The 26105-nt window shown below is 44.5% G+C and overlaps 1 protein-coding gene across 6 annotated transcripts in view; it reads left to right on the top strand.

Annotated features, from left to right (window-relative positions):
• ankfn1 (ankyrin repeat and fibronectin type III domain containing 1) overlaps positions 1–26105 on the top strand; it is a 127500-nt gene that overhangs the window by 16960 nt on the left and 84435 nt on the right. For all 6 annotated transcript variants that reach the window (XM_044178264.1, XM_044178262.1, XM_044178259.1 and 3 more), the window contains exon 6: positions 24890–24927. In XM_044178264.1, coding sequence (XP_044034199.1) covers positions 24890–24927 — 38 coding nt within the window. The remainder of the gene's footprint in view (positions 1–24889; positions 24928–26105) is intronic.

Below are 26105 nucleotides of genomic sequence, written 5' to 3'. Positions count from 1 at the left end.
TTTTCTTTACTTAATTCAAGATTTCAGTTTATTTTTCTCAACTGGAGAGAGGAGCAAGCCTTTTTACATTTAGTGTACAACATGAGACGACTCAAATGTTCTGCCATCTTTGTTGTAGTCCAAACGTGATCGTATTGACCTCTCTTCAGGATTTCAGGATAATATTTGGTTAAACGTGTGTTGTTTGTGTCCAGAAGTAGTTAGAATCAGATCTTCTCCTATTAATTTGTTAATAATACAAAGGACTTTAGTTGTGACACGTCTACAGGAAGCGTTGACAGCCTCTTAACATCTAAAGTAGAGACTTGTTCAGGACGAATCAGCTAGTGAGTGAGCTGTACTGTCACGTCCATGATCTCTACGCCTCTGCGACAGCGACCGCCGCGGCCGGAGGTATTTCTGATGCTTTCGGGTTGTCCGGCCGTCCGGCCCGTTCTCGCGATGTCTCAGGAACGCCTGGAAGGAATGTCTTGAAATTTGGCACAAACATCCACTTGGACTCAAGGATGAACTGAGGAGGGTTTGGTGGTCAAAGGTCACTGTGACCGGTTTTTGGCCATAATTCAAGAAATGATGATCATGTTCCACAGCTGGTCGGACGCTGAATTGGTGACACTTTTGACCCAAAGGTCAAAGGTCACTGTGACCTCAAAGTTACCTGGACAAGCACGTTTTTGGCCATAACTCAAGAACTGATGTGATAATTATGACAAAATTTCACACAGATGTTTGATGGGATACAACGATGCAGTGATTTCCCAAAAAGGTCAAAGGTCAACTTCGCTGTGACATCATAATGTCCTGGAAAAACCCCTTTTTGGCCTTTATCCACCACCATACTTCAGGAACAGAAGGGGAGACTGTGACGGGTTCCACAGCTGGTCGGACGCTGAATCGGCGACACTTTTGACCCAAAGGTCAAAGGTCACTGTGACCTCTAAATAGGCTTTTAGCCGTAATTTAAGGATGAACCGGGCGACTCCAGATTTCACACATGTTGACCGGGACGACACAAAGAGTAATCAGTAGCCAACACAGTGCGGGCTTTCCTCCGTCTCGTCCGTTCTGCCTTTCACTTCCTGCCTCGTCCTGAATCTCGAGCGTCATCGGAATCACGTGACCGCAAACAACGAATCGCAGCGCGCCGAGCTAACCGCGACCCCCTGAGTGACCCCGAGAGTTCCACCTGCAGCTCATCTAAAAAACGCCAGGAGGAAACAAAAGCAGCTTGTGTTGTGCAGCTGAACTGCAAGAATCCATCTTTACATGTTCAGCCTGTGATCGTCCTTCATCCCTCAGTTCAACAGCGTAGATTCGCTGGAATCAGACGCATTGAATTTAAATTCTTCCAAGTCTTCACTGCATATACGAGTCTGGACTGACGTGGATGGAAACTGCAGCTCGGCTGGTTGGAGGAGGCGAACAGCTGCGGGACGCTGACTCGAGTTTAATCTGTGGCAGAAGTATTAGTGGATGCAGCATTAGCAGATGTACAAAATGGGGAAATATTCAAACATTTAGTTGGATATGGCACCAAAAAAAATAGAGAATTTACTTTGTTGACACAGATTTCTGCTTTAAAGAATTGTTTGTAAGTTTCCGCATGTTGTCGCCCCCTGTGGCAGTGAGTGGTCATTACAGTCCTGCGTGGACTAAAACAAAGACGGCAGTGTTGTGACGCTCTCTCATGTTGTGTGTCAACAGCTGTTTAGCTCTGTATCTAACAACCGAGTCACGTCGTAACAAAAAAGCGTCTCTTCTAAAAGTTTCGTTTTAGTAGCTCGACACTGTGGCAGAGTAGAAACTAGAGCCGGATCGATGCCGGACTTTTGAGGCTTATTTAGTGAATGAAACCAATTAGTGTTAATCAGAATCAGAAACACTTTATTGATCCCCGATGGGAAACTCTTTCGTTACAGCTGCTCACTGTCACGTCAGTGCAAATCAAAATATAATACACTATAATACAGGCAGTACAAAGTGGATTTACCGGTTGAAGTATGTACAGTATAATAATACAATGTAATAATATAAGTAATAAAAGAGAAACTGGGAGCAGCAGAGTGGTGACTATATATATTATACTGAATACACTGTGTGCTACGTGAGCCGTTATAGTACAGCTCAGTCCATCCCCATCAGTGTTTTTTTTATTGGCCTTAATTAGACACTGGCCTGTTTGTTTGTGCTTGACACGTGGCGATTATTTGAGAATTAACGGTATATTTGGAGAGCAGTTTCTTAAAGCCCAGCCCAGAGTTACTGTGTTGTTGTTTTTATTAATTGGGCTTGTGTAACAGCATGTTATGTTGTGAGCTTGAGTTTAAGCGTTCACACTTTTTCAAAGAGGGATTGTTCCCCGTTGACCCTCGGCGGTTAAACTCTGTCGACCTCTCACCGTCAGGGAGCGACGCTGGTTTGTTTTTGCCGGTCTGTGTTTTGTGTTTTGTTTTCTGCTTTTGTTGTACAGCTCTGAGTGTTTTAACTCTGTTCTGACCGGGACTCGTTGAACCTCTCCAGTCACACACTCGTGTTTGCAGTGAGTCAGAGGCTGACACACAGCCGGCGCTCCGGCCCGTCACGCTGCACTACAGACGGATGAATAAATCAGCTCAAATTAGAAGCTTTTACACAGTTCACAACTTCACACTGCAAAGAAGAAGAAAAAATGTGTCGGCGCTAAAGGACAAAGATCCAAAGAATTTTACGTCAGACCCGAAATTATATTATTTGTGCAAAGCTGTTCTGACTCAGGAGCAAAGAATAGACCAGGCTGTTGAACCTCGTCATTACGGAAGCTGAGAACGGCAGCAGATTTATTTCATCCCGTTACCTTGAGATCACAGATTCCTTCTCTCGTTATCTCGAGATCACACAGTTGTTTTCTTGTGATAATGGATTCATTCTCTCGTTATCGCAGGATACAGAGTCCGTCGTTTTCTCAAGATCAGAATCAGAATCAGAAATAGTTTATTGATCCCCGAAGGGAAACTCTTCGTTACAGCAGCTCGCCTTTACGTCAGTGCACACAGGAGGAAGTACTAGCAAAAAATATAATACAATACACTATAAACACTATAAAAACAGGTCAGAAAATAAATTACGTACCAAGTGTGTATAAGTATAAGATAAAATAAGTGTGAAGTACCAAGTGGGTTTACCGGTATAATAATGCAATGTAATAATATAAGTAATAAGTAGTGGTGCAACAGCAGTAATGGAGGTTTGAATAATAAATAAGAAAAACTACATATTGCACAGGATTCCAAGTATTGCAGAGATGTAATGATCAATGTCCAGTTTAGTGACTTCGGGTCATACAGACTGACACTTAGAGGGAGGAGTTAAAGAGTCTGATGGCCACAGGCAGGAAGGACTTCCTGTGGCGCTCTGTGGTGCATTGTGGGGGGATGAGTCTTCCGCTGAAGGCGCTCCTTTGTTTGACCAGCACGTCATGGAGCGGGTGGGAGACGCTGTCCAAGATGGCGTGTAGTTTACCCAGCATCCTCCTCTCTGACACCACCGCCAGAGAGTCCAGCTCCACCCCCACAATGTCACCGGCCTTACGGATCAGTTTGTTGAGCCTGTTGGCGTCCGCTGCCCTCAGCCTGCTGCCCCAGCATGCAACAGCATACAGGACAGCACCGGCCACCACAGACTCATAGAACATCCTCAGCATCGTCCGGCAGATGATGAAGGACCTCAGCCTCCTCAGGAAACAGAGGCGGCTCTGGCCCTTCCTGTAAACAGCCTGAGTGTTCTTGGTCCAGTCCAGTTTATTGTCTAAGTGTACTCCCAGGTACTTGTAGTCCTCTACAGTGTCCACACTGACCCTGATACAGAGAAAAATATCTTGTTTCCTCTGGAAAACGAGATCTCGTACAGTACTCTCTCAACAGCATCAGTAGGATGAAATACATTCTAGTGCGGCGATCGTCTTTACATTAAATGAGGAACACTAATTGAATGACGGGATAATTATGTCGTTATCTCAGGATAGCAGTTTTCCTTTTCTCAAGATAATTGCGTAATTTTCTTGTTATATCGAGAAAACAACCTTTTGGTTTTTCAAGATAATTATCCCATTACTCACCATTTTTCCCTGTTAAAAGGTTTTTTTGGGGACTTTTCCTCATCTGAATCGAGGATCTAAGGACAGGGAGTCGTCCGCTGTACAGACTGTAAAGCACCCTGAGGCCAGTTTGTGATATTGGACTATATAAATAAAACTGACTTGACTAGATTATCGCAGATATTTTGGTATCAGCGAATCATGTCGGCTGATATGTAACAAGATACGTTTACAGTCCTTTAGACGAAGTGTCTTCATTTCACAGTTTGTCCACCACACAGTAAAATGTCCCACAAATTTAAGAGATCCTTATCAAAAATGTTGGTTTATTTTATGAATCTGTGTAAGCCAATATGTCCTTAACACATTTTTCAAACACTCAAATATCAATATTGGTATCTACCTCCAAAAATCCAGTATCGATCAGTAAGCGTGTTCAATACTTTTTCCCCTGTGTCATTTAACATTTGATTTCTTTGCCTGTGTGGATTTCATGAGTTGTTATAAATATAGAAATATATTTGCTGAGAAGAATGGTGACGTGTTCGATACTTACTTCACCTGCTGTGTGCTGATGAGTGACGTTAAAATGCTGCCAGGAAACGGAGGATTCATCAACTCAGCGTAGCTCCACGCCGGCCTTTCTGTGTAGACGTCATGAGGCGTCCCGGATGCTGCGTCGGTTGTCCTCCACGATGACGCGCTACACGGATAAAACCAGCAGTTTTCTGTTATTTTTGTTTGAACTGTAATGGTGGCGGCAGCATAATTGAAATACGGAGGAGAAAAAGTTACATGTGGAAGAAATAAACTTGATAGGAAATGCTTATTGCTGTTTTTGGGACTGTATGAGGGAAGCAGCACCCTCTAGAGTCGAAATGAGGCTTTACGGTCACTACAGGTGTGTTGCTCGTTTCTGGACATAACTGTCTTGTTCGTCAGGGTCCAAACATCAGATTTTATTTTTTTATTTTTTTGGTGGAGTCACACACTCGCTGATGAATCAGTGACGAAGCTGTGATGTGGCCAAACTGGCTCCTGTTTGAAGGACTGAGTGGGATTTGGGAGGAAGTGACTGTGTGTTTTATTTTGAAGGTCAAGTCTGTCTTACATCATCTGTGGCAGCTGATCATTTGTGTCAGTATTTCTTCTGTAATTTTCCATTTGTTAAATGATTAAAAAAAGGTTCAACATTTTGTAATTCTACAGTGAAAGAGTTATTGATCCTGTAATCATTCTGGCTGTGAAGTGATCTCTATCTAACACGGCTACACTGTAAGAGTATTGTGTGGGTGATAACGGCGTGTGAGTGTTAATATAGACTTGAAAAGATCTTTTAAAGCCTCTGAAACGCACTGATGAAACTGTGTCAGCATCTGAACGTTGAAAAACTCTGGGATACGTCACTGCTTTTAAACCTGCACTAATCAATATTTAGTTATTGCTGTTTTAACGATGGATCACATGACTACGCTAAGTATGAAAGGTGTCGCTCATGGTGACAAACCCACAGAAACTCTGCAGTTCCCCTCAGCTCTGTGGAGCTTTTTAGCCTCTTTTAGCTCCTAGTTTTAGTTTAAACCCCGGGTCGCAAGAATGTCGACGGTTTGTGTAGCTGTGGTCAGGAGGAACCTTCATCGCTGCTTAATCAATGTTCAATATTTGATAACAGACCGATATTGATAAACTGACATCAGTTTCAGCCTGGGTGTATGATGTTCAGTTTGTGCCAAAACTGTTTTGTATTTTTTGCTATTTTTCGAACTAAAAAACAGCAGCTGATGTGTTTTTTGCTTCGTCGTTATCAACTCTTTGTATCGTTTTCTTTGATCAGCGCTGCTCAGTGATTCCCTGCCGACGCTGTGAAGAATGAATTTCCAACCTGGAAAGATAAAGACGACAAAGAAAAACAAGAACGAAGAAGAGAAATGAAAATAGAAAGAAACAACACTGACAGGCGACGTTAAAGTTTCTTCACAGTGAAAACAATAACTAAATTAGATTTAAATTTTTTCCACGTGTCCTCATGTGGAAGATTAAACCTTTTACTGTAACAAATCCATTATTAAGTTGTTGGAGTTTCCACAAAAGAAAACCTGACACCGTGTCCTAACCGGCCGCGAGCGACCGCATTTTTCACTACATCCGTGTTAACAAATTGTTCAAAGTTTTCTCTCCGTTGTTCCATCTAACAGTTTAGTTTTCTCCTGTGATGATGATGATGATGATGATGATGATGATGACAGCGAGTTTCAGCCTCGTCTCTGACTTTGAACCAAGTGGAAGTTTTCTCGTTAAACTCTGGGTTCGCAGGTTTTTCCCTCTGAATGGAAAGAGGGGGTTTTGGAAACGAGCGCTGCAGCTCTTCATCCGTGCTGAAGTAAATTCCTCCGTTCTGGCTGCGCGGTGATAAAGGCAGCTCTTTGTGTGTGTGTGTGTGTGTGTGTGTGTGTGTGTGTGTGTGTGTGTGTGTGTGTGTTTGGCTGTTGACTGATGGCTCTGGTTCTCCTGCTGCCGCCGATACAGGCTTGATTGATTGTTTTCCCAGCTCTCTGGGGCTCAGCTGTCGCACTCCGAGCGCTCGCAGTCCCAGTGAATCATGGTCCGAGCGGTGTGTGATCTGTGACTCACACAGGGGATGTTGGCGACACACATCGTGACCGCACACTCGGCCTATAACCTCCGGTCATTTTCCACGTTTCCTCCTTCGGCTCCTGGTTGGCGGTTTCGTGAACGGACTCGACGAGTGGAAGTAAACGGCCCAACAGTTTACTGCGATTACAGTAAACTCCACCTGCTGTCTGTCTGTGACGTCGTCTCACCTCATCGTGTGAGCACCTGTGGTCTGGTGGATTCAGAGTGTCCTCGACTACAACTCGCCACAGACCGGACCACGTCACGTCATCAAGCCCCGAGGCCGCGCCCCATTTGGGGGGAAAGAATCTGGCTTTCACAGGACGTGAGAAACTACTGTGAAACTAGAAACAGCCAAAGCTTTCACATTGAGATTTGAGGCACATGCGATGATCTCTGTCAGTGTTAAACAGCTAAATGATGCTGGTGACAGTTACTGCTGATGGAGTACAGTCGTCCAGTATAGCAGCAGCAGTAAACATGGTCTCCGACTAAATGTGTACAGATGTCCGGATGAGCAACATCTGGCCGCTGTGCAGGACGGGGAAGACTGAAGGGCTCGACGGCCGACCGACTGTAGCACGAGTCAGCTACGGCGAGTCTCTTGGCGGAACACGGACACGGCCGCACAGCTCTCGGCTCTCGTCTTCTTATTAATCCGATCACTCGCGCACACACAGTATTCGCGACATCGAGCTCACGCCCGAAGGTCGGCCGGCTCGCCGCCGCCGCCGCTCGAGGCGATCTCTTCTTCGGTTCTGCTCCGTGCCAGCGATCTTCCGTGAGCTGCGACAGTTCGCTCTGCCTGCCGCTGCTCACCTGAGACGCCTCTCAGCAGCTGACTCTTAACCACGCCCACCTCCACACCATCAACCTTAATTTATCGAGTTATCGCGAACGCTCCGCTTCAGGCAAGGTCGCAAAATAATAATTAGACGTGTCTATAAAACAAAGGTTTGCATACAGACTTGACAAAATTGCATCGACATCTATAGAATCTCTGGTTTCCGTGGCTGTGGACAATTATAAAAAAAAAAAAAAACTTGTTAGTGTAATTGTTTTTATTCAAAATTCACAATCCTCTTCAAATGGGAGGGGAGCTAATGTGCTGCTTTAGCATCAGTTTCTTTCACAATGCACCACAGAGCGCCACAGGAAGTCCTTCCTGCCTGTGGCCATCAGACTCTTTAACTCCTCCCTCTAAGTGTCAGTCTGTATGACCCGAAGTCACTGAACTGGACATTGATCATTAACATCTCTGCAATACTTGAATAATTGTGCAATATTCTGCGTTAATACTCCCGTGCAATATTTAGTTTTCCCATGTTAGTTTTCCTATTTATGGATATTGATATTATATACCTCCATTACTGCTGTGCAATATCTTAATAATCTCAATAAGCTGCACTGAACTCAGTACATGCACCACTACTTATTACTTATATTATTACATTGTATTATTATACTGTATTATCATCATCAACCGGTAAACCCACCTGGTACTTCATTTATTTTCTGACCTGTTTTTATAGTGTATTGTATTATATTTTTTGCTAGTGCTTTCTCCTGTGTGCACTGCCGTAAAGGCGAGCTGCTGGAACAAAGAGTTTCCCTTCAGGGATCAATAAAGTGTTTCTGATTTTGATACTTGTAAATGTAAACAGGTATCAGCAGTAAAATGTACTGCAGCCTCGAAAGTAAAATTACAGTTTCTGCTTTTGTGTGAAGAAGAAGAAGAAGGGAAGAAAGGAAAAGACCGACAGACATGTTTTGTTTTTTTGGCTCACTGAATGGCAGTATTGGTTTGGTCCACCACTATGCTTCAGACTGAAATATCTCCAGAACTATTGGACGGACGGACATGAAGTCCCGTTCAGACATTCACGTTCCCCTCGGGATGAATCCGAAAGACTCTGATGATCCTCTGACTTTTCATTTTACGCCTCATCAGGGCGAACGTGTTCAACACTTGGGTTTAAATACCTGCAGAACTGATGACGTTCCCATCAGCCTTTTTCCTCGGTGTGTTTTTATTTAAAATGTTGTGTATTGTATGTCACTTGGAGGGCAATAAAACATTCTTTTCTAGTCACCTATCAAAATGGTTGACTTATCGACTAATTGGTTTCAGTACTAAATATTTCCGTTTGTAATGAAGTCGAGGAGAAGCAGAACCTCTAAACTGAGGAACCGAACAGGGCCGGTGTTGCTGCTGTCCGTAAAGGCTTCAGTATGAGGCGGCAGCATGAAAACAGAGGTGCAGCTGGCGTCCTGTCAGCCCGGAGACATTCTGCTCCGTTGTCTCAGTAAATAATAGATTTCCAGGCAACGCAGGCAGCCAAGTGACAGCGCAGAGACAGAGACATCCCTGTGTTTTGCCCGTCTTCGGCGTGTCACTCTGCGCCGCAGATGGAAAATCCTCCCGGCAGCTCCTGGGTGTTTACCTCGCCGTCGTAAAACCGAGGAATAGTCGTCCTTTTTGTTTTTGTGGAAAGTTTGGCTGCGGGGCGGAGAGAGGACGCAGCAGGTGGCTGACAGCAGCAGAGCCTGGATGGAGCACGCTGCATTATGCAGGACGGAGTTGCTCCATTACAGCGCTGTGTTTCGGGGCTGCCGCAGCTCATTGTGAGCCTGCTGAATCCTCCCGGGACCCCCCCCCCTTACTCTCAAACTCCACCTGCATCAACACGATCAATACAGATTCTCTCTTTATGCCATCCATCCCTCACAGCTGCCCAGATGTGAATAAGATAATCCCAGAGACGCCTTTCACACCTGCTTTATGGTGAATTATTAACCAGATAATGAGTCGTGTTTTCCTTTGTGTAAATCTGAACGGCGATGCGTCCTGCAGATATTCCTCCAGTTTGGTGTCATTTTCCACCAGATTAGGTTTCCAGAGAAACAGTTTCCCCCCTCAGGCTGTTTTTCTTCTGAAAGGCTCAACGGGCGACTGCATAATTTACAAAAAACCCAAATCACCAGCAGGGGGGTGTACATTGTTCTGTGAGACGTTTTTGATTGTTTCATGAGAAATGTGTGACAATTAGTTTTTTGGGGCTGTGTCAAAAAACGTTGCTGGATGACGTTGCATTGAGCCAGCGGACGGCCCTGCGAGTCTCAGCTTCAGGACCCCCAAACCCCAGGGCCCAGGACCCCCAAACCGGGGCCCAGGACCCCCAAACCGGGGCCCAGGACCCCCAAACCGGGGCCCAGCCCGAGAAAATCAGTCCGAACTAGTCAGAAATTCTCAGTGACACATTTTTTGTTCTGCGTTTAGGACCAGGAGTAAAAGCATTTTATCAACTTTCTTAACGTGGGAAATGTTAGGAGCTGCAGGAGATGCGTTCGCTGAGACACTAAAGTTACCGTTTTGGCATATATTACTTCTTTTTTTTTTTTTTTGACCAGGCGTGTGATTGCCGCCGGGGAAGCGGGGTCACGTATATGAAATATGGAAATTTGTCATTGACCAGACACACACAGTAATCAGATCCACCAAAAGCTTGAAAGGAAGTTAATTTGCTCCAAGATGCAGCGAACCAGCAGCAGTGCGAGCGGCTCGGTGCCGCAGGACAAAGTTATTAGTCTTTCTGTGTCCTCCAGATTTCGAAGGTAGAATTTAAGAGCATTTTTAAGTCGTAATAGATTTCAGTGCGGACCTCTGCAGTGACATGTACGGGTTAATAAGCTGCACTGTGTGTGTGTGTGTGTGTGGCAGCACACACTCTGTGCTGTATGAACAGTTTGTTTCTGGTTCACATGTTGTTGTTTCAGGGGACAAAGCAGCTGTTTGTCTCCTCAGCACCAGCAGGGGGCGAGCGTGTCCTCTCCTTCGGAGGAGTGGCTGCTTAATTTTTTTGGGGGCTTTTAAGACTCCTGCCGTATTGAGATTCTGGCAATAAGTTTCAGTAAATAAATAATTCCCAGTCATATTGCTTTTCTCTGAGCTTAAAGCTTTTAAATCTGGAGTGGAAAGTTTGAGAATAGCTTTGACAATTTAATCAGGCCGACTCTGAGCCACCAGCTGTCTCACTTCAACCTTTTCCATCAGGAGGGAAAAACAGTGTTTTATTGCCAGAGGAGATCCAGGCAGTAAATTGACCTGCTGGCTGATGGCGCTGATGCAGATAGATACTGTGAAACACACGATTAATCATAAAAAAAAAAAAAGTTGAAGACTACTGAGTATAGTTGTGACCGTGTGTGTGTGTGTGCGCGCTCACTGACACTCGAGCCGGCAGAAGCAATCTTCTCGGGGCTGGAGAGGCGCTTGTCCTTCTTTATCTTTCTAATAGGTATTGTGACCCTGGTCGTCTCTCTTCCTGAGTCAACAGGTACATTTCCATAGAATTCAGACGATCGGCTCAACGCCGCCACAGACGGGAAAACTCTCTGCATAAAACTGCCTGGATTCGTCGGGGCAGATGGGAGTTATGATTCTGTTTTTTATCTTTTGTTATATTTTATCTTTTTATGTCTCTCTCTTTTTTTTTTTTTTTTGAGCTTTCGTTGTTAATAGTTTTCAGGAATCAGAATCAGAAATACCTCACTGATCCCCGAGGGGAAACTCTTTAGAGGTCTGAAGAGGTGAAGCTCTCCAGCACGAGTCTGAAAAACAAAACCCTGCTACAGTTTTTGTAGCAGGGTTTCCCACTTCAGGGGAAAATGGGCAGTGGTGCTACATCACGCAGCAAAGGCCGCGTATTTAATGAGTGGTAACCAGAGGAGGGCAGCACGGCGTCTGGGGGAAGTAGGGGTGTAAAGATGAACCGATAAGTACCGGAAATCAGATACCGGAGTCAGAGATTCAGATACATCAGTACCACCTCCGCTAATCCATTTCTTCTCGTTAATCATCTCTCTGCTCAGATAAGTGTTGTGGCCCCTCGTGGTGTCCTGGCTCCTGCTGTCGGCCAGGAAACACTTGACTACAGGTCTGAAATAAAGGGAACTGACTGACAGATGGTGTGAGAGTCTGTGTGAAATCCACGTACGTGTTTCTTGCGTGTGAATAACCGGGACACAGTTAGAGATTAGAGTACAAACGGCTTGTTCTGCATGATCTTCTTTCAGACTTTTACTTTGACGAGTTTTTAAAATGTGCACGTATGGAGTTAGGGCCTCGTCAGTGAACCCCGGTCTCTCTTCGTGTTCCTGTTTTTAAATAAAATGCTGTGACTGCAGATTTTAGAAACTGGACTTCACGATGACAAATAATCAGAATTGGTTTTATTTAGTTTGTGACTTGATTTGCACATTAGAGAAGGTGAAACCATCAAAAAGACCTAAACGATTTAATTATCAAAATAGCTGCTTAATTTTCTTTTGATGGACTGATCAATATATCGCCTAATCGTTTCAGCCCTACATTCGTTAGGCTGCTAGTGCTTTTGCTTTCTCAGCCAATAACATGTGGATGTTAATTGAAAACTTCAGACAAACTAAACTAAATCAATAAGGAGTTCAAAAGGATTCAGATTCCATAAGATGCTGTTGAACTCTCATCACTATTATACTTGAGGAGAATTGATCGATTGATCGGAGAGTGGACGTATTAACGGTTGATTGGTGACGGTCGCTGCTGGACAGATGAGGTGAAAGATGGCTGGAAGCAGGCGCCTGTTTGCGGTCATTTGGCCCATATAGAAATACATGTTCCATACATAGAGTCCAGCACAGGAGGGATTTGTGTGTGTCCTGTTTACTCGTACATTTTTCTCCGTCCCGTCCTTGTACACAAACGCTCACAAACACTCTCACAGTGGTGTATTAAGCAGCTGTAGTCCCGCGGGGCTAATCATATCAGGGCACAAGTCAAGCAAGTCTTTCTGAACATCCATTAAGCTGCTTCGTTGCGCCAATTCCTCCATGAATCACCCCACCGTGAAATATTAGCTCCATAAATTTAGCCTGCCATCTTATTAAGCCTAATCCCTTAAAAAAACACGGCGCGGAGCCCCCACCGCCGCCGCCGCCGCCGCCCTCCACCTCGAGTGTGTGTCCACATGATATGAGAGGACTGCATAAACAAATGTGGAGGGCTGCAGCCGCACACTCGCCAGCTCCTGATGTTTTACTGCAGGCTGAAGCCGGGAGAAGTCCTCAGCTCCTGCACTGCAGCGCACAAACACCAGCAGCACAACGTTTAAGGCTGCAGCTAATGATGATTTCCAGGATCCATCAATCTACCAAACGTTTTCTTTTCAAAGAATCAATGAAGTGTTTAAAGCCCTTCATAAGCAAGACGACATTTTCAAATAGCTTTTTTTTGTTAAAGATACTCAGGTTACAGTTATATAAAACACTGGAGAAGCTGCAGCCAGGCAGTGTTTGGTGTTTTTGCTTTATTATTGAAAATCCAGTTGTTAACAGACCTGTCGCTCTTGTTTTGAAGTCTGTGTTTTTAGTAAAAAGCTGTGACGAGGAACTCTAAACCTTATGATGCAAATCTTTAGGATTTTCTCACTTTTTAATGTTTAAATTGTCTCTTGATTATTTGTTGTTCATATATTGTTCACAGCGAGACTGAGCAACTTCTTTCACAGTGAAGGTGAAGACTCATTGTTCTGTGAAATCAAAGATCCCTCTGACGCTCGGTGATGTGTTGATAAATGGCTGTGAAATCAGTAAGTAAAGTGACGCATCTTTTTGTTTTTCTCATGCGTACTTGCCGCTCCATGAACACGACGCTCCACCGAGACGAAGCTGTCAGATTTCAGGGGTAATGATGTTTGTCCAACACTTCACACAGAGTGGTGACTGGATCACTGGATAAACGAACAAACGTTTGATTATCAAAATTTGTTGTTGATTCATTTCCTGTTCATCGACCAACCCGTTATCAAGTTTGTTATTTCTACTGTAAAAACTACAGAAAAAGCCAAAGAGCAATAATATCAAAGTATTTTAGATAAAGTGCATATAACCGTCAGTAATCCTTTCAGCACTGGTGGAGGTAAGGGAGGAAACTTTATTCCTAGAGCTCCTTTGGCCAGATGAGAGGAATACTATCAGGCGCATGATTGCTGGAATTCCTAAAATCTCTCCCACGTCCGCCGCTGGACGATCCTCCAAAACACAAAGTTTTCTGGGTAAGAAGAGACACTTGTTGACGTCGCACGACAACAGCTTCTTCGGCTCTGAAAGCCGAGCGGAACAACTGAATCCTGATTCTACCTCAGTCACGGAAGACACGCAGCTCACTGAAGCAAAAGTGAAAACAAATCGTGCAACTAAATAAAACCAGTTCTAAAAAATATAGAACGGAGTCTGACAAAGTACAGCTCTGACTGATTCAATTCAAGTTGAACTGCACTGATTTTCCACCTCGGCGTGTGTTTCCAGGTGTTTCCAGGTGTTTCCAGGTGTTTCCAGGTGTTGGGGAGTTCTACTGCAGATGTTTTAAAAGTAGCTCCGCTGCTCATCTCTGCTCCAGGCTACATTAGCTGCTACTAGCATAACACACCACAACCTCACAGCCGTCTGTGGCTGAGGTGCATTGTGGGTAACGTAGGCACTAGTTTTTTAAGAAGAATTTGTGGAATAAAACAGACGATGTCTCTGGTTCTGCTGCATCGATCTTGATCCTTTTTCTTTTGTCCATCGTGACTCCGACAGTGTTACAGGAGTTCAAGTCTAAAAATCTACGGCAACATTCGGCAAAGTACAGCTTAGACTGAAAAGAAGTGAGCTGTACGGATCTAGAGCTGAGCCTAAGAAGAGGAGTCTGCTCAGAGGATAAACCCTTTTGTTTTAAGTAACAACATGGTCTCCAGCTTCACCTTCTCTTTGCCCTCCCAGCGGTAAAGAACAGCAGAGTTGTGTGTTATGTTCTCTGGTGGGTGATGAGCATCACAGCCTCATGGGGGCGCTCTGACGGCTCGTTTCGGCATACACGGCCTTCACACGCAGCTCTGGTCTGCTTGGTTCCAGTCTGTAGCGAGCGTTAGCCGTGCCGCACCCAGTCGATGCCCACGCCAGTCAGCTTGTCACTCATCCAGTGGGCGAGCCTGCCAGGCAGCGCTCAGAGGTGCCAGAGCCGGCGGCCGCTGCCAGGGCGGGGGGCTCAGCCTCCCCCGTCTGCAGGCTCCTCGCCCGGCCATGAATGCTGGCATTGCTGGGCTAATTAACCCGCGGAGAGGCCAACAAGCCTGCTACAGTTCAGCCTCTGACAAATATCAAAATAAAGCCTTGTTCAAATTAGCAAGGTGAAGTGAGAAGTAGAGGGGCAGGAGGGACGGGGTGGGGGTCGGGGTGGGGGTCGGGTGGGGGGGGGGCAGACTCAGCTGTCTGCGGTCAGACTCGATCGGCCGTGCCGTGAGAGAGCGAGCGAGAGAGCGAGGTTATATTAGTTCAAATTAGTGGTACAGTGGTGAAGCTTGCCAGGTGTGTGTGTGTGTGTGTGGTGATTGTACAGTATTTATGTGACAAAAGTACAAATTAGAGCTGCATGACTGTGACTGATACAATGATTATTTTCACTATGAATAATTCTTTATATTGTATGTGCGCAGACATATCTATCTATCTATCTATCTATCTATCTATCTATCTATCTATCTATCTATCTATCTATCTATCTATCTATCTATCTATCTATCTATCTATCTATCTATCTATCTATCTATCTATCTATCTATCTATCTATCTATCTATCTATCTCCTGTGTACAGAAATAAAAACGTTGTACAGACGTACAGAGTTCCCTCCGTTCGGATGGAGTTGGATAAAGAAGCTTTTCGATGCGCTCCCACCTGAAACTGTCTGAATTCAAGTCGTTTTTCTTGTTTACGCTCTTTTGTGTAACGTGCGAAAGTTGTCTTACTAACGATTATTTTCATTGCTGATTAAATGTGATAAAATAACAAAACGTGCACCAGTTTCTGAGAAGGTGACGTCTACAACAGTAATAACCAGAGAAAAGCAGTAAACCCCCTCGCTGGAGAAACTGCAGCCGCAGAGTGTTCGGCGTTTTTGCTTCCTTAATTATTAATTCAATACTTCAGTTATTAATCGGTTTTCGAAACGGTTCATTCATTTTCTTTCAGTCGACTGATTGATTACTTGTCGTTTGCTGTCAGTATTGAGATACTTGGTCATTTGTCTGTATTTGGGGATGAAATCCAGGGCTGAATTACCAGCTGGGCCAACTGGAAACCTGCTCCAGCATTATTGATTACGATCAGGGAGGTAAGACACCAGCTGTTCCAGTTCCTTCGTGTTCTGCGTTCTGTAAAGCTGCAGCTGAGTGTGACTGGCTGAGCCTCCAACATGTCTCCGTTTTTCCCCCATGACATTTTAATGCGCTGCCTTGACTGCTCACTCTAAAGGAGCTGTGTGATTATTGATTGCTGCCATTTGAAGAGCTGAGTCTAAGAAGTCCTGAAGGCTCATCTTCTATGATTGTCAGCAGCAGAGCGGCGGACCCTTTGCTGCTGACTTCAACCCTCTCACAGCTTCTTCTTCTAACAGTGGATGTTTTCTTCTCCCTCGTGTAAATGAGGGGATAATGGATTTACTTTTAAAAGTCAGGTCTTTTATTTTGATGCAGCGCCGTTGTTCTTTTCTTTGTGGAGGATTTATTCATCTGCTCGTGTCAGGTTGTTCAGGTTTTGTCAGCATGATGTGGCGTCTTCGGGCGTGAAAAGTTCACTTGGAGGAGCTGGAGTGAAAACGCAGCTCGTGCTCGTTGGTGTCGACTGACTCGCTGTTTCTGGGTTACAATCCTTATTTAAAGATCATCCACGTTGTCACGAGGAGGGTCTGTTCTCCCAGAACAGTCCGAGTGGCTGTTTTTAAAAAGTTAGATTTGCATGTTGTGGAGTGTAGAGAGAGAGAGAGAGACGGTGTGTGTTCTTACATAAGGTCTGGTTCTGCTAACAGTCGTCTCTCTGTGGACGCACACACTCCCCGAGGGCCCGGGACGGCCCGGGGGAACTCCAGCTACTACTGCAATGAAGTCATCACACACACACACACACTCGGTCTGGCTGGCAGTTTGCCATTGTGGCTTCTGACTGGGACCTTTATGACTCGGGAGTTTTAGGGAACAAAGAGGAGGACGTTACGTTGGATATTTGTGTTTTGGCTGTTTTCACTTGTGGATCTGCTTTTCGTCCATAATGTTAAATGAATAAATGGTAAACCCTCCTACAATTCAGAAGACGACCACGAGCTTAACGTTGAATGTACAGAAACACACACAGGATGCAGAGCAGTAAGCACCATTAACCTGGTGAGTTAACGTCCGTACAGGTAAATGACAAATCGACACGCTACCGCTTGTCACAAGTGAGAAACACATGTCCAGATGTGTTAATGAAAACCAGCAGTAACACACTGGCAGGATCATCATCAAATTGCTGTAATCTGTGCGCGATGTGCAGAGGACACAGAACTGGCTCAGAACTGTAGTGAGGGCTTGTGAGTGGTTGCGTTCACTGTTGCTGGTTCAGTAACTCAGAGTGTGATGAATTAAGTCACTACATGACCTCATTAACAGTTACTTCATTAGATACTGTACATGGCCCTGTAGTCACGGTGTCACGAATTGATCCAGAATTGATTCTCCATTCAAAGGGGGGCCGCGAGTATTAGGCTCTCACTGCAGCTCACTGTGTGCCAAACCGTTCACTCGTGACTTTAGTCTACAGAACTGCAATATGAAACATAACGAACAGGAAACGGAAGAGTACGCGGCTTTCTTGATTTCATGTTAAAGGCTTCTTCTTCTGAGAGCAATGAAATGAAAGTCCACCGTCAGAAGTTGGTCTACGAGTTCTAGAGTAAAAGAACAGAAAAATGAAGGCTTTAATGTTAATGTTATACAACTCTGTGTGAGCACACGTCTTTGGACGTGAAACTGTGGAACGAGTTGTTTTCTTCGCCCACAGGTCGGTTTTAGCCCCACTTCCTACAAGGCTCATTATTAGAGCTTAGGTCAGCTCAACTTATGTTAATTATTAACGTTAAATGCCCTCTGCTCCCCGGTCCTTCGAGTGGACAGACCGTTCGACCAAACTCCATTCTAAAAGCGTGTGTTTTATGGTAAGGCCGTGTTTTTCCACAGTAAAAACTTCCGTCACACCATCACTGAGACTCTTTTCTGATTCGCTTCGGTCTACAGGCACATTCGGCACACATGCCATTTACTCAGTAACGTCATTAACTCACCTGTGATGAAGCGTTTGCCACAGAGGTACACGTACTGACTGGCCCGGGCCGCACACGTTACCATTTCCATCCTCTCTGTGGACGGCCTGAACCCACAGATCTCGTCTTTCGCCGTCCTTCGCTCTTTGGGTTTTTGTTTTGTTTTGTTTGATGTGCAGAATGCGACGCAGCAGCGTTTAGGCCTGGTGCTGCTGGTTTTTTTCAATTTGGCGCTGACACTTTTACAGCGCATCAGTCGGTTGAAGTTTAGTTAAGTTTAGTGCGTGTTGCTCGACTCGTCTGTTTGAAATTCGGTGCTTCGTCTCCAGGTGATGGCGTCTGACAGAATATATACATAATGTATGTAATGTTATCAACAATGTGTTTGTTTCTCCCCCTAATGGCCTTTGCTGTGTCACACAGTGCCGCTCGTCTCCATGAAGCTTAACAGCTAATATTTGATTATTACAGTATACGCTCAAAGTCTTGACCTCACACTACGCACACACACTCTCACTCATTGATGAACAGGAAAGGTTAGGCTCTTCATCGCCGTGCTGTCCGTTCCAGCCGATCTCCTGGCAGTTTTAATTGAAGCCCGCCGTCTGCCATCAGAGAGGACGTCCTCTGAGATTAAAGAGGGGGCGTCCTCTCGGGGCAGCTGAAGACGAACACGCTGGACGTCTTGACATTCACAGAAATACCAGCGGAGTGAAAGAGGAAGTGAGGGCGGCGGCGGGATGAAGGGTTGATTCGGCGTCAGGTCAGTGGAGACGAGAGGCTCGTTTGTTCTCAGGCTGCTGATGCAGATGTGCGGAAACACCGATGATCTGAAACACCTCATACTCGGCTACACGGACACAAACAGCACATTTCATAGACACCGAAATACAAGGTGATTCACAAAAGACTAAAAACGCACATAAAACCATAAGAAGACAAAAAATAGGAACATTAAAACAGAGTAGAAAGGATTTCTGAAAGACAACGAATACAAAGGTTTTTTTTTAAATTAATGAGAATTCACTCAAAAACAATCTCAAATTAATTTCACCTGAAATAATTAATAGTAATGTAGCTGTAAGAAATTGCACATATCAAAAATATCAAAATCACATTGATTGTGATTGTATTTACACATTTATTGTTATTTATAAGTTTAGTTACCTGCAAATGTTAAAAGCTAAACATAATTAGATTTAAAAAGGCATTCGAAAGGAATTTAGTAATAATTAACAGTTGGGGTTTGGTCTTTATTTGAAAGAGCATCGCCCGTCACAGAAGCTGTTGTGTGTATTAAGAAACAACAAATATTTCCCAGTTTAAAGACACATTTTAAAAAGACCTGGAGGACGTCTGAAAACGTCACATGTCTTTGTTGGCTCAGTGTGGATTAAACTGTGTTGGTGCATGAATATAAGCATTTCCACACAGCAGGAGGCAACCAGTCGCCACCACCGTCGTGACGCACCTGTCGCAAAGCAATCAGAGCTTCACATTATCTCGTTTCCCTTTAACACAAGTGATGGGACTGTACATCATCAGAAAACAAACTTGTCCTCCGGTTTGGACACGATGTTGAGGCCTCAGGTGGACGAGTCTGCAGAGAACCCGTGTTCCTCGTGTGGCTTTGTATCAGTTTAAAGTACAAACAACTATGGGAAAAACTCCGTGAAGGACCGTCCTTGGAGCCAAACATCCTCTCAGGAAATAGAAATGTAGTTTGAATTGATTCAGAGTTCTTAAAAAGATAAAGAAAAGGTGAAGGTGAGATATTAAACTCTGAGTCTTCAGCAGAGACGGATGGAGTGAGGGGACGGCAGAGATGAGCGAGGCTGTGACTCTCAGATGGAAATAAAGAGATGAAGATGCTTTCTGCCCTCGCTGTGGGTCCCGGCTGGAGACCGTTATCAGGCTTTTTATCCCGACAGACATCAAAGGTGGTCGAGTTCTCCACTATCTCAACTAGTTATTGTTCTGGGTAAATTTAGACTCTTTAAACCAGAAAAATGCGTAAAGTTGCACATGAAACGGAGTAAGAAGAGACGTTTGATTTCTTTATTTTTGGGAATCCTTTTGATTTGGTTATTTTAGTTATCTTTGAGAAGGCCCATTTTGATTTGTTTTATTTTTATTAACTCACCACACGTGCCTCTATTTTACAGGTTAGATGTGACTATGCTAACATCAGCATGCTAATGCTAAGTTCAAGACATACTTGCAGCCTAATGCAGCAGCTACATATAGTTTAGGATTTACGCTATGACTTTAACAAGTTATAGCATATATCAAGCTAGGCTCCATTTACACTCGTCACTTCAAGTGTCTCGTATCTGGATAAAAGCCAATCAAATGGCCACTTTATTAGGTACACCGGTACAATCTAATACAATCTACTCTGCCGTAAAATCTATATTCTGACCTCCTCATGTAACGTTAATGGATATAAACACCACCTTTAACTGCGACCTCAGTAATAAACATATAATCGAATTAAAACATTTCCAACAATGTCACCAGAAAGCTTCAGAAAGCTTAATTTATGGCAGAGCTGTATCGTAAGGCACTACATAAGAAGGCCAGAGTGCAGGGGGCCCCTCCCGAGGACCCTGTTCGACTCTGTGGTGGCATCAGTGGTCCGCCGGGGCATCTCGGCTGCTGGCAGGAAGGGACTCAACAGACGGGTTAAGAAGCCAACCTCAACCCAGTGGAGGTGGGGCGAGAAAGGAGAAAGATGGCTAAGCTATCAGGGATGATGGAGAGCGTGTCCCACCCCACGCAGGACGCTCTGACAGCACCGGGCCGCTGCTTCAGTGACGGGCTGCTTCACCCACCAAAACAAATTCACTGTGCAATATCAGTGTTCACTAAACTGTGCAATATCAATATTTCCTATGTGCAATAATGTGAATTCAACCGCTGAGCCTGTTTTCTTATTAATTAAATCTTGCTTTTTTTATTGGTGCTTCCCGCTATTCAGCTACTCCCTTTGCTGCTGTAACACTGCACATTCCCCCGCAGTGGGATAAAGGATTATTTTATCTTATTTTGCTGCATTGCATTACATCGTGCAGGTGGCCACTGAGTGAAATTAACTAGTTGCATAGGTAGCAGTTAGCTTTGCATGTAACCTCCATAATAAAACTTACTGCTGGTGTCGAGCAGCCTGACCGATGACAGCTGAGATGTCCTCCAATGGTTCCTGTACGGAGGAGAAAGGTTCCTCTGCGCTGCCTTCAGGACAGATGCTACGTTTAAGATCTAAGAATAGAAAGGTTTTCTTCGTGCAGCAGTTTGAATCGTAATGAGCCTCACGGGGCTGCTAGCATGACTGTCCACCTTCAGTCTCTCCCCTTTAAAGCTGCTGCAGTGAACAGTGGCGTGGGTTCTTGGTTCTGCATCGACGACTCGCCCGTCAGCTTGTTTCCTAGCAGACAGGATGGCTCTTGAGTGCGTGAGTCTCTTCCATGTTGACAGAATTTGCGGTAGAGAACCTGTTCACGGCCGTGTGCCTCCTGTCAGTGGTGACTTCGTGTTCCTGATGTTCTTTATATGTAAGTGCATCTTTGTGTGTTCTGGTCTCGCACACACAAGTTTCTGATTTATAAGTCGTTTTGTTCGCCAGTGAAGGCCCGCTGTGTGGTGTATGTGAGAGCGTGTAGCTGCTGGCTGGCAGCAGTAAGCAGTCAACAGATCTCTCCCTGTGGGTTGAGCGATAATCTCATTTTAGGGCCGGCGGGGAGCAAAGCATCCGTCTTCACCAGAGAACGACACCGCCAAAACGTCCCGCTGCTGCTCTCATCACGATCCAACAACAGCAGAACAGGACGGACGCGAGTAAAGCGAGCAGAGGAGAGAAGGCAGGAGAACATTTCCACTAATAACCTTTCTCCTGTCGACAGTCGCCTGAAGTGCACATGCCTCCAACAAAGCTGCACATTCACTGTAATGATGAGTAATCTGAATCTGCATCTGCGTTGCAGTACACACAGTGACAGACGTTAAGAGAACACCTCGCTCCTGTCTAGGAGTATTGAAGCTTGATAAATTGTACAAAATTTCAAATGAGTCAGACTAACGAATCAGATGAGTTCTTCATTTAAATTCATCACGTTGTAGTGCCACTCGGAGAAGAAGAAGTGTGCACTTGTCCTCTAAATCGAGACCGTCAGCATGTTCAAATTGTTAAAATGGCCTCTGCTCGTGTTTTTTCTGATAAAGGACCTCAGGCGGTCATTCAAATGATCTGTCTCTCGAGAACAAAGGTGGAAGCGGTGCGTCATTGTTGTTAGCATCCTCTTTGGCTCCTTTAAGGGCGGGGGTCGGGGTGGATGGATGGAAGAAACAAAGAATCTGACTGACCGTTGTTCTCGTCTGCCACCAACAGTCAGTGTTGGTTTATTTTGATTACGACTGCGGTCATAATTAACTTGAACCTCACCAAACCTTACCCATAGTCACAGTAAGATCAGAAAACACTGTCAGTGATTTGTTTCAGAAGACATTTACAAATGATGATGTCCTGCAGACAGGGCCGTCGGGTCAGAGAGTATGTTACACCTGACGAGCTGAGAGCTGACAGCACGGCAGCGACCTGCAGAGATCTCGCGTGAGGAGCTTCCCTCCAGCGGAGGAGGAAAATGGACGGACACAGGAGACGGTTTCGTCTTCACAGTATGTTGAGAGACGTCGTTCGTGCATCTTCAGGCCTTCCAGTGTCCTTGAGCTGAAGAGGGGGGGAGGAGACCTCAGAGGGCCAAAGTGAGCGCTCGTGTGCAGACAGCAATTTTCCCCTCACGGCGTTGTCTTCTGTTGTCAAGGCGACGGAATATTTTCACCCCACGCTGCCCCGGACCCTGCTGTTCCTCCGTCGAATCAAACCGAGCTCTCCCCGCTGCATCGGGTGTCCTTCACACGACATCGCTGATCAGACGCACTTTAGCTGCAAGGTCGAAACACATCATCACGGGTACTTGAGTCTGCAGGGGGGAGCATCAGGCAACCTTTAACGCTGCACTACAACTCAAAAACACAAAAACAACCACTTCCCAAAGCATTCATCCCCCTCCCACACACACACACACACACACACACAACTGTTGATTTTACCAAAGCAACTTTAATTTTATTGGCATTTTCACAATAAATGAGTGGGTTGACATGAGGAACACACAATACTAATACAGGAACAGGGTGATGGGTTACATCTTACAGCACAGGCACATATTTATCTCCATTTTTATGGTATTTTACATAATCTTCATATTGTAGTCCTGAGATAAAGGTCATTTTATTGATAATTGCAGTCCAGTCGTCCTCTGCGTGTGATCACTTTCTTGCTAGCAGCCAAATATTTTAAAGGGATTTTCATCCTTTTGTGATGAGTTTATCTGGGATTTCACCAACTTGTATTTAAAATATTCGGTCATCTCTTGCCAATATTGAAAAATTAAATGACAAGCCCATAAAACGAATGGAGTCACAGAATAATGTTCTTCCAGCAGGTCTCTCGCCAGGACCTTTAGTCGGTATTTTTAGTTTTATCAGTTATCACCAACCTTTTATTACCAGAATAACTTTTATATGGAAATAGGCTAAAGACGCAGCTCAGGGTTGATAGTTTTATGTCATTAGTTTGAATTATTTCAGCTTTATTTCTGAGAAGTCTGGGGAGTTTTTTCAGTCCGTTTAGTGGATTGTTATAAAAACTACAATACCCATGAGCCTCAGCTGCTGTTGCTATGGAGACTAAGACGGCAATCAGAAGCGTAACAAAGTCAGACCAAACTGATCCAGAATCTGAGAGTGAACTAGTTTGAACTGCTGAAGGTTTTATCAAGTTTCTACAGTGTAATGTGATCTATGGCCTCAGCAAGAGAATTTGCAGCTCTGTGATTGGTTGTTTCTTACTGAAATGCATTTTGGACGTAGTAGTTGGCTTTCTCTCGTTCAGCTTTTGTGTCCACGGGCTTCTTGTGCCTTTTGACTTGTTATCAAAGAGCCAGATATTTTCTAACACAGTTGTTGGTCTTTTGTACTGACGGGTCAACCAGGAGAGTTTGGTCTCCATCCAGCCACCTCACATTGTCTGTGGGGGAAATGAACCGCAGGAACGCTGCACGCCTGAAACGCAGACTGTACGTAAAGATGGACGACATGTCAGCTACCAAAAAGTGAAGCCAAAACCTCGTGATCGCCCCCTGGTGGCGGGCTGCAGTACAGATGGTTTCAGATCGGTACGTGCAGCTCTCGACAGAGATCGCTGCTTCCATCATCAGCTCCGGAAAAATACATGTTTTTAATTCTTTTTTTGCCCGATCGGGCAAGTGAGTTGCTAGATCTACCTGCCCGACGTGGCATTTTACTTGCCCCGGGCAATCGGGCAATCCTTATTGTTGAGCCCTGTCATTTTCAGGAAGATGGAAGTAGACATGCAGCTAAAAACAAGGACAACAAAGCTGAATGAAGATCTGTACAAGTAAACATGGAACTATTATGTACATGCAAGTACGCGAAAGAAATAGATGCCTGTATATATATATATATATATATATATATATATATATATATATATATATATATATATATATACAAAATAAGAATAAGTGAATAACAAAATGTCTACATGTCAAACTTTTTCTTAACGATTGCTGGTATAAATATTTAATGGGTAATGTAATAAATATTGCTTTAAGGAAATAAACTCATTTATTTCATAATTTTTTTTTTTTTTCTCAGTTGGATAAACAGGTGAATGATGTAACGGCATCATGTGTGTTTTCCAGGGTGAATTAGTGAGCACTGCAGCTGAATCTGTGATATTTGATTTGTCAATATTTGATTTCCTGCCAGCAGAGGCCTTCAAAACACAGATTGTAGCTACCTCTACAGAAATGTATTTTTGATGTGACGTTAATGTGTTTTCCTCAGATGAGACATTAGTGTGGAGTTGAATGGAGGTGGTGTAATATTGCTCTCCATGATCCTGCATAGAAATTGATCATTTTGTCCTCTGTGTGTCCCTCTCAGAGTCTGGGAACCACGGCCAGATACGACACCAGGAAAAAGTAAGTTCTGTCTCCAAGTGTCCTTTCATCGTCAGTGTCAAACACACAATCTTTTACATTCATTCTCCAGGTTTCATGCTTTTGTAAGCGCTAGTCCTCACCTCTTCTTCTTGTCGTCTTCAGCGTCTTCCAGTACTGAAATATTCCCTGCGTTTTACTCTTTCTGTGCTTTCTGCTCTTTGTGACTGAAACGTTCACCTGAAGTATGTCCCGGAGCTGTGAGCAATAAGTCGTGATTTAATAAAACGGGAGGCATGACCTCTCCTGTATTTTTCTGAGGGAATGATCTGAGAAACCAGATTATGTCAGTGTTCTTATTGTTTTTCATTTTCACTCTCAGTGAAATCAAATAGAAGGAATATTTTTAGCTGAAGAAAGAAACCTTGACTGCAGTTTTTGAGGTTTTGACTTCTAAGTGAGCCCACGGTGTTTGTAACTCGGAGAAAAGAAGCAGAAACTAAAGCTGTTTTCAAACCTGCGTCGTTTAGTCCGGTACGATTCGTTCAAAAACAACCGCAGACCCTTTACAGGAAGTTGTCTGGGTCGGGTCACAGACGAATTCTGGAGCGGGTCGTTTGTGGTGGAAAAGTGATGCGAGCTCAGTCTGAACCAGTGTGCTTTGCATGCTGGGATGTCGATGGGTGAAATCAACAGTTGCTAGCAGCTAGCTGGAGAATGAAGCCTCTTGACACTTGTGCACATAGAAGCTTCTGAAGGACCTTCTTCCTGTGTTTTACTTTCTCGCTCCCGCCCCAGACTCATCTCACCAACGAGTGGAGCGGATTTTAGTGATGATGCATTTTGGTTTAGTTTACCAACTCCTCCACTGATTCAGACCAGAGCAAATCAACTACAGGTTTAAAAAAAAACGCCCAAAAGCCCTTTTTTTCGAACAACGGTACGCTTGCTCATCTGGTCTGGTTCATTTAGGCTGGTGTGAAAGCTGTCACTCAAACTCTGGTGTGGACTTAACAATCGGAGCGAGACCCCTGGAGGAGGGAGAACTGGAACTGGTGCGGTTCGTTTGCGGTGAAGTGAAACGGCCCGACCACAGTGCCTTTTTAACGTGAACTAAAATCCATCTGCTGACCTTTGAACTGTCAGCATCATCTGGTAACCACGGCAACGCGTAGCGAATATCAGAGTGAATAGAAGTTAAAACAGAGGTGTGCTGGGTT

The sequence above is a fragment of the Siniperca chuatsi genome, linkage group LG20 (assembly GCF_020085105.1).
Source record: "Siniperca chuatsi isolate FFG_IHB_CAS linkage group LG20, ASM2008510v1, whole genome shotgun sequence".
Taxonomy (NCBI): Eukaryota; Metazoa; Chordata; class Actinopteri; order Centrarchiformes; family Sinipercidae; genus Siniperca; species Siniperca chuatsi.
This window is presented reverse-complemented; position numbering and strand designations above follow the sequence as displayed.